The sequence below is a fragment of the Desmodus rotundus genome, chromosome 6 (genome assembly GCF_022682495.2).
Source record: "Desmodus rotundus isolate HL8 chromosome 6, HLdesRot8A.1, whole genome shotgun sequence".
Lineage (NCBI taxonomy): Eukaryota > Metazoa > Chordata > Mammalia > Chiroptera > Phyllostomidae > Desmodus > Desmodus rotundus.
In genome coordinates, this window is record NC_071392.1 from 155,622,037 (window position 1) to 155,637,963 (window position 15,927).

The window sequence follows — 15,927 nt, forward strand, 5'->3', positions numbered from 1 at the left end:
ATCGTCCCCATTACGGAAAGGCGCAGAACTCAAAAAGGAATCTAATAGAGGAAATGGTGAGGAGGCGGACAGAGAGGATTGAGGAGGTCACCCCCCCTGTCCTAGATTATTCTCTCCACCAAGTAGCATTTCAGAACTTTGTCTCTGACATCGGAAGCCGTCTTTGTGCCCTTCGAGGCCAGGCTGAGAGTGTGGGCTCTTTAGGCAACATATGGCACAATGCCAAGGGGCAGGGAGAGCCATCTGACAGGGGGGGTAGGTCCACCTGGAGTTGGGTGACTTGGTAGCCCTTGTTGGAAGGGGGAGCCAGCCTTCTTTAAGCCACGCGGCGTGTGGACGTTTCTTACATCTTAGCTTCCGCCTGGATTGCAGTCCACACACATCTGTGCAAACTGCACGTTCCAGGTAGTGGATCGAAGGGCGCGTCCCGTGCTGGTCTGCATCGCTCTTCCTCTGAGGTAGATGTGGGTGTTCTGTGTAGGAAGCGGTTTCAAGGGAGAGGGCACGCACTTCTGATTTCTATGCTGTGCTCCTTCTGAGGATTATCTCTAACTGAAATCCGTACAATAACCCTTTACGTGAGGTTTTTGATCTCCGTTTTACAGTTGAAGAAGTTGAAGTTCAGAGAGATGCAACGGCCTCTGTAAAGTCCATCGACTTGTTGGGACCCAGAGGGGCAGGAGGGAGCACACCGCCCGGCTCCTGGGCCACGGGCTTAGGCCCCCACTGTGTAGCGCTGACGAGGGAGACGACATCACAAAGTGTGAGCATCTTTGTCTCCACGCGCTCTAGACAGAGAGTAGGCTTTGAATCTCTTGATTTCTACCCAGGCGACTGGGTGCAGAATTTAAGACTGGGGTTTTATCCCACTCTTCTGCAGGAGATTCAGATCTCTGCTGGTTTCTTGTAGACAGTGCTTTATTGGGGGCGCAGAGGTCGGACTAGTCACTGAGGAGACTTTTCCAGGCTGGCGTGTTCTTTTCCTTGAGTCTGATTCTGATTCACCAGGTCTGTCAGGAGACTGAAGCGTGTGTGCTCCTGAAGTGACTCAGCTGCGCTGCGCTCCCCACCCCACCGCCATTCCCTTTGCGTTGGGGTCTGTGTAAGGCCTAACGTGGGAGGCCACTCCTCCAGCAAATGCCTAGCAAACATCCACGACGGGCCAGGGAATAGAAAACGAAGACTCCTACCTCATGCAGCGAATCCTCCAAATAATTAGATATCTTTGAACAGCATGTTAATTATTCAGTTTTGAAAGCTAATAAGAGGAAGACCCATGCCTTGAGTATCAATAGCAGAAAATAGGAACTGGGCCTTCTGAGAAATAACTAAAGGTGAAATTAGGTCGGGTATGAAATTCAAGCACATTCTCCTCTAGGGTTCCATAAGGTCATCAGAATCTACGTGAAATAAGGGATCTGAGTTACTAGTAGATAGGTGTGTCTGTAGAAAGCCGACTAGTGACTTTGCAGACTGCCTTTCAGGGTCCGGACTTCAAGCACCAGGCTTCAGAGCGGCTTATCTCCCTAAAGTTCTCAGTCACTCGCAAACAACTTAGCCTGTGGTCCCTAGGGATTTCCTAGTTGGTCTTGATCGTCTTTTATTTCCGCTCATGTCAGTACAGAGAGCCATGTCTGAAAACCGTGTTTACCTTGGAGCACGATCCTTGATGTTCATTCACTGGTTCTTTTAAAACATGTCCCTTGTAACACATGCTGCTTTTCATCAACCACCTTTTTGCAAGGTAGGAGAACTTCAATTTACTACCTTAGCTTTTTTTCTATATTACTTAAAGCTTTTCTACTATCTCTTGGTTTGTTTTTCCACTTTTTCCCCCCCATTATGGTATCCTTAAACAAACAAAACTGGCCTTGGCTGGTTTAGTTTGGGCAAAAACCGTGCCTAGTTTTTTAAAGCCGAAGGAATTGCCATTAATCACTGGTATCATAACATCCTCTTAAGGCAAGTTATCTTATTGCTCTGTCCTCTAAATGTAGCGTCTAGAGTCAGAAGTCCTCTGGCAGCGATAAAAATAGCCTTCCTGCTTGCGGGCTTGTTGTTAGGCTTACTGGCAGTAGGAAATCTTTTGAATTCCTTAATTAGGTCAGCTCTTTGCTGGGCTCTCTCCGGAGACATTCCCTCCTGCCTGAAATTCTGAGGTGCTTTTAGATCTGGCGGCTTCGCACCTGCCCAGAGTTGGAGTCAACAGGGTCCTTCCTTTCCAGGAGGCCTTCCACTGTCCTGAGAAACCGATCCCATTGGCTCTACTTACCTAGCGGATAAACGCTCTTTTCTTTCGCCACTATTACAACTTGTATTTTGAGCTTCTGGTACAAAAGGAAGAGCCTCTTGAGTTTTATTAAAAGGAAAAATGCTAAGGTGCATTTTCAAAGTTTTCATTTCCTAAAATACTTCTACTGCTTTGCCAGTTTGGCTGTTACAAAAGCAAGGAGGTAGGTTTTTTCCTCCCCTCTGTTCCAGGGAAGAATTATATTCCTGTTTGTAACCAAAACACTAGCAAATTTCTCATTTCTCTGAAGCTGAAAAATCCCCAGATGGCCACTCCCTTCTCCAAGGTTCCACTTTGGGCCTTAGGTGCTAAAAGGAATCCTTCCTGTCTCTGTCCCTGACAAGTGGAAATGATTACTTTTCTCTGGTGTATCAGTGGGGAGGAGAAAGGAATTAGTATTAATTAAGTACCTACTCTATTCGGGGGATTTTTCTGGGCATTCTGCAAAAACTGTCTCATGAATTTCTCTCAGCAGCCTTACGAGATAAATGGGAACTTCCCTGTTATACTGAGGTTCAGAGAAGCTAAGTAATGTGACCCAGGTCACAAGACGGGGCTGGCCCGACCCACCACCCTGCTCACTGCGTGCTTGTGCCACAGCACCGGGGCGCCATGGCTGCCCTGCTTCCTTCGCTCACTCAGCAGCTGCTATTGAGCGCCTTTCTCTGCTCCAAGCTCTGGGATGTAACATCTGTCCTTAAAGATCTGGCCCTAGAGGAAGAGATAGCTTAGAAATAGATAATTTAAGTACAGTGTCGTAAGTGTCAAGGGTGTTGTGTGGAGCACGGTGCTTATCTGGCCCAGAGCAGGGGGCTCGAGGTAGGGAAGGCTGACCATACAGGGTGAGGCCTAAGAGAGACGCTGCCTGGGTAGAAGGGTGGGGGCTTGAGTGGTGAGATATTGGGGGCAGAGAGAGAGGAGGGCCTTCTAGACAGAGGAAGGAATTCGGAAGCAGACGTTAATGGACCAGGAGTTCCGAAGGCCTAAAGTGTTTAACATGGGAAGGGAAGCAGCAGTGTGGAGAGGTGAGCCTGCAGGAACCGGTGAGGGAACTCAGTATTTCTCGAAGCCCTGGCTTGTAAACGGAAAGCCAGTTCTGTCCTAGCGAAGGGTTTTGTTTAGTCTAAACTCTGTGTTTATTAATTTAAACAGCTCTTTGGGGATGGGGGAGCTCTCTAGTTGATGTCAGCCCCAGCCAGCCCCCTCTTTATGATGTTGCATGCAGACGTCTTTCCTGGAAGTTGGTTGTATCACACATGGGTCTGGAGGGAGAATAAAATTCCCAATTTTGATTGGGGAGTTATTTTTAGGTCAATAGAATAATTTATTTTTAATAAATTATTAAGGATAGTTATCTATATCATTCAGTGGTAGAACATGTTAAGTCCATTTTTGTTAGCTCATATTGATATGTGTTCGGCATTTGTATAATAAGCAGGAAGTGGTAATCAAAAACTGCATTTATTACACATTTCTTGAGCCTCGCTATGCATCGTCTAGGTCCCCACAGCGCCACCTTGCTGCAAGTCTCTGACAGTGTTGGAAACAATCCATCTGGGAAGGCAGGTGGAGCACCTCCTTTAAAAAATTATTTATTGCAGTGTGGCTTCTACATACTTAGCGTGAACTAAAAGCAGTGAGCAGGAGCAAGGTGTAGGAGCATCGCTAGCTGGACGACAACAAACACGTGTGTACATGTATGCACGTGAGTGTGTCGTGTGCATAAGTCTCGGATCTGCCTGAGAAACCGGCCATACTTGTCCTTCCCCTATTGGAAATTTGCAGCAACATCTCCTGAAGACCTCCCCCCCTCTTTGGAGTATCTAAGGTCTTACAGGGTAAGTCACTTAAAAAACTAACTTAGAGCGTCACTGTTATTTTCCAGGACTGCATGGCTATCTGTCTGTACTTTGACAACCCAGTAGAGTTGTCCCCCATTGTCATTCCTTGGCCTGCACCCTGTCACCAACAGTGCTGGCACGATTCTGAAAAAGAGAAGGTCGCAGCATGAGATCCAGTAGCGCTGTAGAGCACTTGATACTTTTCGGTCTTCGTGTTGCCCGAAAGGCAGCCTTTACTGAGCCGTTCCTGCTGAATCATCAGGAGCAATGGCATCTGGTTTACCTTTTAGAGAACAACTTTTATTTGATATAACTTTGAAAGTAGTACATACATATACTGCTAACATACTAATTTCTTTCTCGTCTTTTCTCCTTTTATCTCATTGAGTAGGTTACTTTAGTTAGTGTCTTAAAAGAGTGTATGACAGTACATACTGTTCTTTGAGTACCTCCTCCTCACGTAGTTCTTCGTCAGCCTGGCTGGTAAATTTTGGTTCTCTCCCAACTCGCAAATGCCTAGCCTAGAATTGCCCGGTCAAGGCAGTAGAATTTAGTAGTGTGGTTCCCCCGAGTTGCACTCCATCAGTTGCCTGTATTTGGCTAGGTTGAGTCATGTCGCCAAACACAGTCTGGGCCTCCTGCATGATGTGTGCCAGGCTTCTGGCTCCAAATGCCACAGCGGGCCCCCGGGGACTGGTGCGTTTCCGTTGTTGTGTCCCTTCCGTTCGGGACTGCTGATGAGGCACTCTTACTTTATGTTTGTAACACAATCAATACCGAGAGGATTCAAAGATTGAATTTCCTTCACCAAATAGGTTCACTTGCCTGAAATCCTAGTACCTTGCTTTTCCCTCGAGGAATTAAATTCTCAGTGTGCCAAGACCTGGGGTATATTTATAGATAGGATGAGTTACCAAAAACCCAGTGAAACAAAACCCATAAACACTGGGTTATATTTAGGTTTAGATGTGTCAGTTATTTTTGTTTTTCTTCACTTTATTCATTTGTGAAATGCTGGTGTTCTAAGTTCAGTGGAATGAACTCACTGAGTCCTTACCTGGTGCCCAAACAGGAAACTCAAGGTACTAGTTTAAAAAAACCCCCCAAAACCCTCAAGTCCCTAAATGGGGTTATTGTGTAAGAGAGGTAAGAACGTTAGGCAGTTGCTGAAATCATCACCTAAGGAGGTTGCTGGTGCAACGTGGCTAGAAATGAAATGGGGCGAGTTGATCTGACAGGGGGGTTTCCCTTGGGGGAGTGGTGCCCTGAAAAAGGTGAAACTGAAAGAAAATAAGATTTGAGAAATCCCCTCCAGATGGAGGAGGGGATTGTTGCTAATGCAGCCATGAAACAGAAAGGCAGAAATGTCAGTGTGGACGGGCCTCCGCGGAGCGGGGTGGCCATCGGCACAGAGTGGACGGAGCGCAGGGAGCATGGGGAAGGCTTGTAGGAGACTCGAGAGTCCCACAGCACTTCAAATGGGGGCTTTCAGAAGATTTCCAGAGAGCAAGTGACGTGCATGATCCATGATAGATGTCACGAGTGGATGGCTCTAGTATTTTAATTATAGAAAGAATTTACGGAAGGATAGGGCCCGCAAGTTAGGGAAGCTTTAAAAAAGTTTTTTTATAAAGGTGTTTTTTTTAATGTCACTGTTTATATTTTAAAATTGAAGTAGAAAGGATTACTGATATTTAACAAAATGTCACAGTTGTATTTGCTACTCAGTCGTCAAAATTGAGTCCAACCTGAGAAGACTCATAAGACCAGGTCAAAAATTAAAAACAAGTATCACCTTTCAGAGTTGAACCACGAGCCTTGCCAGCGATTCTTCGGTACCCTATTGTGTCAGCCGGAGACCAGAATGGCTGTATTCAGAAGCCTGAAGAGCAGAGACAGCAGCAAAGGTCACCTCCCTTGGGGGCAGAGGGTTGGTTTTCCTTAGAGGTGCGCCAGGAGAGGAACTCTGAGAACCGAGTGCGGGGTACACTTTGGTGCCCGTAGCTGAAGCATTCCTCCTCGTCTCCTTAAAAGTTACCCAAAAGGGGAGCTTCTGATGAACTTGCTTTCGTAAACTGGGCCAGCCTGTTTGGTTGTTTGTCTTCAGATTCGAATTGCAGCCATCCTTCCTTGGCATCTCAGAAGAGATGCTGTAGTTCACATGGAGCAGCCATCCATGACTTCAGCTGGAAAGTTAGCACTAAAATTACCGGAATATAGGAACATCCTCTTAGAAATACAGCAAACCATTTCTTCTTTACTTCAGTTCATGTAATTACATAAATTTGGTTTTGTATGGACTCATATCATCTTCTTAAAAAATGTCTTATGATAAGTAAGAATGGCATGTGTGATCGCTCTGTTAGTTTGTTACCGGAGGGTCCGCAGTTAGGAAATGTGTGTCGTGTTCCGTGACAGGGAAGTTGGCCGCTGCTCGGAGCTAAGGGACTCAGAAACAGTGCTCGCCCCTCCCAAGTTTTGAACAGTTGGGGGTCATGTTCTTGTTCCAGCAACTCCAGACTGCACCTTTACAAGGCACACGGTGACAGGTCAGACGACCCGGGGCTGTGGTCACAGCAGTTCAGGTGGGATTTCAGCGGAGCTGGACACTGGGCTGTCTCTGTGAGCACTGAATAACGAAGCCGGTTTTAGGAAGAAATTGCAATAAGTTAATTTGTATTTCCTCCTTCCTTATCGCTGTCCCTACCTCCTCTCCCTTAACAGGAACAAGCTGAAAGTTAACAATGTAATAACAATAAAAACAATTCTTGTACTTGATTTTAAATGGTAGAAAAATTATTAAGTTCAGGTTTTGTTTCATGTTAGACTTCCAGTTTTGGATATGGATTAATTAAAGCTGTAGGCAATAAAGAACAATGTTCTCTTTTCACGGCCTGAGCTCATTTCTGTGGAGGCTGTCTCAAAGAAGCAGGAATTTGAGAGATCCAAGGCTAGTTAAGGCCTAAAGTTCCTTTCTGGAGTTGTCCATATATGTGGGATTGAGGGGCCCGCACACTAGCCCTGCTTCCTGTCGGGCTCAGGTGGAACTGGGTAGAGTCTTCCTGGCACCTAGGAAGGCTTGCCCCGCCCAGCCTCAAGGCACAGGAGGCCCTCTGCTTACCCACTTTTTTGTAGCCTTGGAGAGTCTACTGTGGATCTGCAGGGTCGGAGTTTAGCCTACAGTTTCCTGTGGAACGTTTGTAATTCTGAGCTGATTTTAAATTCTCCCACTACTCCTGATTTATACAATGCTGGGCTATGGTAGCTACTTCACAGTCAAGTTCTCCTCTCCGTTCCTCCGGTGAGCAAGACTTCGTTGAGGGTTCTCCACCTTTCTTACGAGGAGGGGTATAAATGGGCATGTGGAATATGGAGACTTAAAAAATGTTGCCACAGTGATTTTTATAATTTATAGCACTAATTCTGTGCTATATATTATAAAATAGCATTCGGTAAGGATCTGTGGTCTAGGTACCTCAACTTACATGTAAGATTCTTCCCAAACAGAAATACAATTCCTTAGAAATAGAGAAACCATTTCCAGCGCCGTCTCCCTCCCCCTATTTGTGGTTACCAATTTAGAAGTCGGCGTGTCCTCCAGAAACTTTCGTGCCTTCGCCAGCTCCTTCCGGATGGGCATTGCAGCTGCCCATTTTAGGTGCAGAACTGGCCTTTTGAACCACTTAAAAATTCAAGGGAAACTAACCCTGCATTCTTCGAGTGCTTGCTGTGCACGGGGCGTGGCTGTGTGCGGTGATAGTTTCCGTCACGTGTAAACACAGTGATGTGTTCTTATCTGCGTGCTCTGCGTGTTCTCCAAAATGTGCATTTCAAACCCCTCAGCACGTCTGTTCCGGGAGGCATAAGTCTGTCACTTGTTCTAAATCATAAAAAAATATGACTTCTAAACATACTTCTAAAAAGCAATAAAAATTGTTCACATTTATGGGGCAAAAAATGTGAAGATTGTTATTATGAATTGATATTGGGACAGAATGCTACAAAGAATATTACTTTGGAGAGGGAGTGAGAAATTAGAGTGACCAACTAGTTAAATCGGAAGGATATGTTACTTTCCTCCTTTCCAACTTTCAGAATGTTTGTGAACATGCTGATTAATACATATGTCCTGTGAGTCATTGTGTTTATTAGCGCGACGAAGTTTTATCCCATGATACAGCTTTTTAAATACCTTGCTATTATTTTGTTATTGAATACGCTGAAACCATCCATGAAAAAACTAAATTTAGTAACGGCCTTCTTTTACCTTCAGGTCGTCTAAACTATTCCTATCCAGGATCCGATAGCTCTCTGCTTATTAATGGTAAGTGATAATTGATTTACCCTAGCCAAGTTCACGGACGAAACAAGTTCGTATAGGTGAACAAATACAGCAGTTATGCTTCAACAAGTGGAGAAATGGCATTAGTTTATTCTGTAGTGACAATTGAAAGTTGCTATTAATCAATCGGTCAGGAGTTTTATGAATAATGATTTTTTGTTCAAATTGTGGCAAGGACTTTTTAAACTTTGAGAGCCAACCCATTCTGTCTTGAAATTGGTCACAATGAGAATTACATAATGTTGCAAAAAGGATGGCTTCATCTAACTTTAGCTTCTGTAGATGACCTTTGAAATGTCAACATACACCATTTCCATGTAGCTGGAAAAATGTTCCAGTGTAATCAGAGATCTGAAAGCAGAAGAAGCAGCCGAAAACCACAGGGGTTGACATTGCAAAGGACAAGGTCATTGACTGTTTGCTCTCTAACGAGAACAGGAAAATACAGTTTTATTGGCCGTTACAGTGTCTTCTCCCGCTTGTTCTAAATGTTACCACTGTGCCGCTCGTTCCGTTTTTACGAGCTCCTGCTGAAGCAGACTACATTTCAGGGGGAGGGGGGCACGTTTACGCTCAGCACTAGTCTAGAGAATCAAAGAGTGTCTGTTTGGTAGTACTGTGGGTTAAAATAACTGGGTGGACCGCAGAGGTCTTGTTTACTTCTTTTCTACTCATTGACTAGTGAGTGGATTTCAAATTTGTGGGTTCATTTTCCCTTCCATTTCCAAAAACTCATTTGAAGTCTCACCACTTTTGAGGAGTGTTGCCTAAATAGCTTTATTCTCCTCATTCCAAAAACAAAGCAAACCAAACCAAAAAAAAAAAAAAACAAAACCCTAAAACTTCTACTCCTTGTCTATGATACATTGTGAATGGGGCACTAAAAATTATCTTTCTGGCCAGTGTTTGAATTCACTGCTCTGTAGGCGCAGGGCTGCCGTGCCAGGAAAAGTGAGGAGATCTGACTGACGAGAGTGGCTGCGGGCTCATCAGATCCTCCGGAGGCTCTGCGGTTTATAAAAGCCTTACTTGTTCGCCAGACTTTGGTCTTTTCGTGCTGCTCTGCCAGAAATAAGGCCAGAATATAATATTTCAGCATAACTGCATGTAGACTGAAAAGGAAACCCAGCGGTAACAGTGGCATCAGGCTAAGGGGGTTAATGTCAGGGTTGCCTCTGGAGCTTTGGCCGTGGACCAGCCCCAGCGGCAGGTCTGCGTGGTGGAAACTGCAGTGAACCAAGGTTCGAGACCCCGCTGTGCGATCCTAGGTGGCAAAGTGGTCGATTCTTCTTTGTCCCAGTTTCCTCATGAAGTCACTGAATTAGACTGGTTGCCCCTTGGTCCATCTATGTTGAGGTGAGAAAAATAAACATTCTCTAGTGGGTTTTCCTTACAGCTAAATTTGCATAATTTTTGATAAAATCTATTATGAGATTGGTTTTCCTTCTCCCCCCCCCAAATATTTTGTTATGAACAAACCATTTTTTTAATGACCCCTACTTGGCAAAGAAAAAAATAAAGGTAACCTTTTCCCCCAAATATTGATGTTTTGAAATTGTACCGGTCCATAGGCTCTAGAAGGGGACTGGAGGTTTTTTACCCCAGCACTCATGGAAACTGTTATGGAGGTCTCCTGGCTGAGGTTCAGTCCGCTCTACTGGAAAGACAGGAAGACAAAGAAGAAAGCAACAACAAAGAAGAAAGCAACGTCAAAGATGCTGGCTCCTCACGCAAGACCTCAGAGTATGAGGTCATGATGGCCATGGTCGCAGATCCAGTGTTCGTGGTCAAGGGCTTCAGAACTTGATTTTGCCGGCTGTGATCAAGTGTTAGTCCCTAATAACCAACCACATAGGACCAGATGCTGCTTTGTCCGTTTATAATGGGGAATGAAACTTGTAGGCAGACCAGATGTTGAACTTGACTGATAGACTGATCTTTTCTTCAGGAGCAAAGCAGATTACAACAGAAGATTAATTAAAAAGTGTGCAGTGATAACAGGTTGGGGGGGGGTTGTTGAGACAGTGTCTTCTCGTCCTGACTCCGGCCTAGTCACAGCCCATTCTCCTGGGGCACATTTATCTTCTGCGGCGGAGTGCTGCTCTAGATACAGCGACCTCGTTCACGTGTGGATTCTGAGGAGCCGGGCCCTTGTTTTCGCTCCGGTTTGGGAGTACCTGCATTGCAAAGCTACCGTAGTACAGTAATTGTGCAGAATGAAAGAGCATGGAACGATCGCAAACACTTCCCGTCTCCTAGGATGGGGGTAAAGATTGAGTGCACGGAAGTCATTTAACACAGCACCTGGCACATGGGGAAGTTAAAACAGTGTCATTTGGGGGGAGGTAGGAACGTTAGTGCTAAAGATTTATAAAGAAAAAACACAATACGAGGGATGGAGAAGAATATATATAAATTGTCCGTGGCTGAATATGCTTTTTTTGGTCTATTATTAAGGTAAATAACCTAAAGCCTACTATATTCACTTTTAAAGGCAGTCCCATCACACCCTCTTTCATTTGCAGTTTAGAACTGAAAATAAAAGTCTAACATCTAGTGTTGCTTTACGTTCATTGTTCCATTTTAAGACCTTAAGGAACGACAAGGAGCCCTCTGTTCACCGTTAATATTCTATCCAGGCTTCAGAAACCTTCAGAAAGGGGGTTATATGTAGCTACTCTGCTTTGTCTTAACTGTAACTTCCGGAGCTTTTTCTTCCCAGCCTCTTTTGAGTGGAAAGCCATTTCTGGTTTTGTTTGGATAAAATGGTCAAAGAACCGTTTATTCCCTTCCTTGCATGAACATTTGAATTTCAACTATGATAATTATTGTAGAACTTACTTTGAAATTTTCAAGCAATCGCAAAAGAGGAAAGATTCAGAGCGGTCTCCCAGCTTCGGCAGTTTACACTGGAGTGATGTTTAGCGTGTGCATCTGCAGAGAGAAAAAGGGCTCACTCGGCCCGTGGGTCCAGGTCTGCTGTGGGGTCCTTTTGCCATCCTCAGTCATCAGCCTTCACACTGTACAGCGACCTTCGTGGACCACTCATGCCTCTTAAAGACGTCACCGGTGTAACCCAACAAATGGTCGTCGACAGCTGTGCTAAGAATGCTGTAGTGCACAGTCTAGGGAATCATTCCATTCAGTGCCGGCTTCTTAGTTGTAGGTATTTTTTGGAGGGGGGATCCTTGGATCTGAAATGTGTTTTTTAAAAAAACAAGCTGTCTCGCTCCTTTTTGGACATAGTGTCGGTTTGCTAGTGCCGCCATGACAAGGACCACAGACGGGGTGGCCTACACAGGAGTTTATTTTCAGCCCGAGAGCCTGGGAGTCAGAGTTGAGGCCTCTTTCTTTGGCGTGTAGGTGGCCGTGTTCTCTGTGTATTCACGTGATTTTTCCCTGTGCATGCTTGTGTCCTAGTCTCTTCTTATAAAGACACCAGTCACGCTGGGTCAGGGCCCGCCTCACTGACTGAGTTCAACCTGGATCACCTCTGTGAAGACCCTTTCTCCCAAGACAGTCACATTCTGGGGGCGAGGGCAGGGCTTCAGCACAGGGCTTTTGAGGAGGGGATCGGATTCATCCCGTAACAGATGCCTTTTCCCACGTAACAGGAGAGGGTTTCCTAAATCGGATGTAACAGGAATACAGGTAGAATACCCATCTTATGGTTTGAAAGCAAGCCAGTTTTTTAGCTAAGTCAGAAAGGAGGTAGATTAAAACATTAATTTTTCCTTTTCCCATCTTGAAGCCTTATTTTGCCTCGGAAAACTAACAGGCAGCCGCCAGCACCTCTGTGAGAGTGCTCACACGTGGACCTTATCTCCATACCCCCGTGCTGCTGCTTCAGCCCTTGGGACTAGGTGCCTCCAAAATGAACCTTGAAAAAAAATAATAAAAAGAACCTTGTGGCTGAGAAAGTCACAGAACAACAAGGAAATATATTAGGTTTTAATAGGCTCATGTCTGTATTTCCTCTGTGGCTGTCTTTCACTGAGCAGCATCCGCTATGCGATGTTTGCTGGTCTCCGAGGAGGCTAGTGAGAGATGCTTGAAAGGTTAGTGTGCAGCACACCGGCTCTTACGACGGTTCTGTGGGGCAAAGGAGGAAGATTGTTCTCTGAAGGGTTGGGGTGGAGGGGAGAACTCTATGAAAAGGGAGTTTAGATTCTAGTCACTGAAAATATATATCATACGGCTCTAGTTGCTGTAATAAGGAGTGAAAAAGATAATATGAAAACATTGTAAACGCTAAGGGTGGTTTACAATTGTTAGCCTTAGAGTAGTAATGAAAAGCTACGGGTAAATATTGAAGACCAACCTAAGAATGAATATATATGTGTGTGTACGTGTGTGTGTGTGTGTGTGTGTGTGTATGTTTACTTTGGAGGAAGGGAGAACACTTTGGTTTACTGAGTGTCTCACCAACCATCGTAGATACATCTGGTGTTGCTCACTCTCTCGTCAGCTCCCATGTTTATAAGTGACAAATAGGATAGGAATATGCAAAGACGGGTTATGTTCTCTGTCGTCTAAGATAGCTTTGTACAAATAGTAGTCTCCCACCTTTATGATGTCTTGTCAAGATTCTGTGAATATTGTACCTGCAAGCTGGTGTGAATGCAAGTCAATGTGACAGGAAATTCGAGCTATTAAGCGTACATCTAAAATAATTCTGTGGCAATGAGTCCATTAAATTAGGAGTTGATGTATAAAATTACTTACAGTGATTCTTTGCATCTTTGTTGAATCAACGCCCTGGTCTTCGTGATGATTGTCTGTGTTTTGATTCTACCGTCTTCATTCTTTTGTTAACATAATAACTTCTCCTCGCTTCCAGCCTTTCATTTATATCTTTTTAACTGATTTGATAATTTGATTAATTCCCCACATACTTTCTTTTAGTCTTACTGGAAAAATCAGTTATTTGGTAGCATCTTTTCATCTGAGCCCTCGCCCCTTGTTTTTCCAAACAGCTTTGGACAGCAAGGGAGAGGCGGAGCCTGAGGCAGGCCAGCGTGGCCTGAATTGGCCATCCTTTCCTAGGGTGGTTTTAACCCTCGTGGGCTGAGGCCCTGTCCTCCGCAGAACTGATTAGATGCCCTCGTGCAGGCAAGGACACCCTCCTCAAATGTCATTTGTTTTTGATAAAGCACCAAGTAGAAAACTAAAAGGGGTTCATTATGAAATACAGTGATACAGTGTACACAATGATAATAAATTTAAATAGTGCACAAAGAGATAAAACAACAAGTAAAATCCTTCTTTTTTTCCCCAGTCCAGTTTCCCCAAGATTCTTGTGGTTGCTTCTAGAAAAAAAAAGATTTATGCATATTCCTACATCTATTTATATTTTCTTTATTTTCAGATTTACAAAATATGAATCATACAATACACATCTCAGGCACCTCAAGTGAATATGTGCCGTGTTTTTTCAGTGGCTACATACTAAGTATTTCTTCTAAGTATGTCACTACTGCAGATACTTCGTTTCTTTTTGACTCTCACAAATGAGAAAAAATACTTTTTAAGAAATATCTTCATTTGGATAATGAAATATGTGGCATATATTTATATATTGGTATATTTGTATGTAATGAAATATAAGTGTAGTGTATTGAAAAAAGACCCAAGCCCTTCTGTACCTTCTTTGTAAGTGCAGCCTCCCAAAGCATGGCGGGATATTTCGCTAGAGGGAATGTAATGATGACTAGGGGGCGTTTATAAGCAATCCTGTAAGGACATTTTGGAAATAAAGTATTAATAGATCTAATAACAACACGCATCCGGAAGTTACGAAAACTTCCAGCCATAATTTTCCAACCCATTTAGAACATTCTTGAATCATGTTAGTACTAAACATTAAATTTTTGAGGACTTTAGAAAACAAAACCGAGGAATAAAACCAAAAGTAAATAGACATATAAATCATATTCATTTTAACCCTGATGGGGACTAGAATATTTTTATTCCATAATAGCATTCATTTTTGAAATCTTTTAACAGGGTACTCTGGTAATTAAAAGCAAATTCTGAGCAGTTATGTCAGCTGACTTAGCTAGAAGTTTTCCAAGTGTAGATTTCTTTAAACAAATTTAACCTAAGTTTTTTTTACTTGCTACTTTTCTGCATGCTTGAGAAACATCAAAAGCGTGCCACACTTGATAATCGTGAGGTTGGAAATCTGTCTGATGAGACAGATTCTTCAGGAGAGGGATGAGGACACGTGTTACAAAAATTTCATCATCACGTGGTTGTGCCAAGTACAATTGGAAACGGGCGAGGGGAAGGGGTTCAGTGTGTCCTTCCTCCACAGGGTGAGTCGGCACCACCGACCGTTCCGTAAATGTCTGCGTTCTGGTTACACGCGTGTGTGCACGTTACAGAACTGTACACTTAGGGATTGTGTACATTCCCGTATACATGTCATATGTTAAAATCGACACGAAAAACAATGTATAGTGTTACCAGCATTTTAATAAGTGAAAATCAAACATTTGCTGTGTCTAGAGTGTCATTGTTTCTGTTTTTCTGGTACTCATATTAATTTCCCTATTTGAATGGGCAGTTCTTATAATTGTAAACATTGTATACCTATAACCAACTTGCCCTTAATGTGGGAAAATGTTTCTAAATAATTTTCAGGGTTTAATATCAGAATTTGACCAGGAATGTTTTAGATTAACCAGCTTCATTTTGTGATATAAAATCAAAGTTTGAAAGTACACATTTGAAGACTTTGAGAGTATTAGAATTTGCTTTTGATCTGTAGCCTTTATTCCTGAAACTATATTTATTTTTGAAATAATGCAAGCTATGAGGTTTTTATGTTAGTTTTGTAGCTTTTAAAAGCCCACTCTTTGTGAACACGGCTTCTTAGAGATCCAGGCAGCGCCAGTCAACTCTCCAAGGTCGGCAGAACCAGGATCTTCAGGTCATTCACTCCCTCGAGTCTGGTGTCTCGGAGCACTTAGTTGTGTGGGTAGAATGCTTTTAAACAACTATCAGCCTTTGTGGGGTCTTTGTCTTTCTAGTATCTGTCAGATTAACTGTGGAAAAGAATGCCTTTCCTTCCCTTTTTGAAAACTTAAGACCCAGGGAAGGAAAACGTAACAGCCGAGGGAGATTTCATCTTGTTTGAATCCATCTCCTAAGCACTTTGGTGAAATCCGATGTTCTCTAGCATTGGTAGAAGTGTGTTTTGGTGTAAGACATAATTTCACTACTGGAAAAGCGTGCATGGCATCTCTGAGTCACACCGGTAACTAACTCTGTTACCACTGAGCTGTGCAGTTCCTGCACCCCTGCGACATCACTCTCCCGCCCAGACCCACGGTTCCCCGCGCTCCTGTTCCAGACGCCTTGTCCGGGACCAGACGGCACCCGGCACCCGATCTGCAGCGTTGCCTCCCTGCGATGCCCTTCCTCTGTTTTTCTTTCAAGGTCCACCTGAA

At 43.9% G+C, this 15,927-nt stretch overlaps 1 protein-coding gene across 4 annotated transcripts in view; it reads left to right on the plus strand.

Annotated features, from left to right (window-relative positions):
- CPEB4 (cytoplasmic polyadenylation element binding protein 4) overlaps nucleotides 1–15,927 on the plus strand; it is a 56,513-nt gene that overhangs the window by 27,045 nt on the left and 13,541 nt on the right. For 2 of the 4 annotated variants that reach the window (XM_045185156.2, XM_024576989.3), the window contains exon 3: nucleotides 8,405–8,455. The exons of the other annotated variants lie outside the window; for them this stretch is intronic. In XM_045185156.2, coding sequence (XP_045041091.1) covers nucleotides 8,405–8,455 — 51 coding nt within the window. The remainder of the gene's footprint in view (nucleotides 1–8,404; nucleotides 8,456–15,927) is intronic. 4 annotated transcript variants of the gene reach the window in all.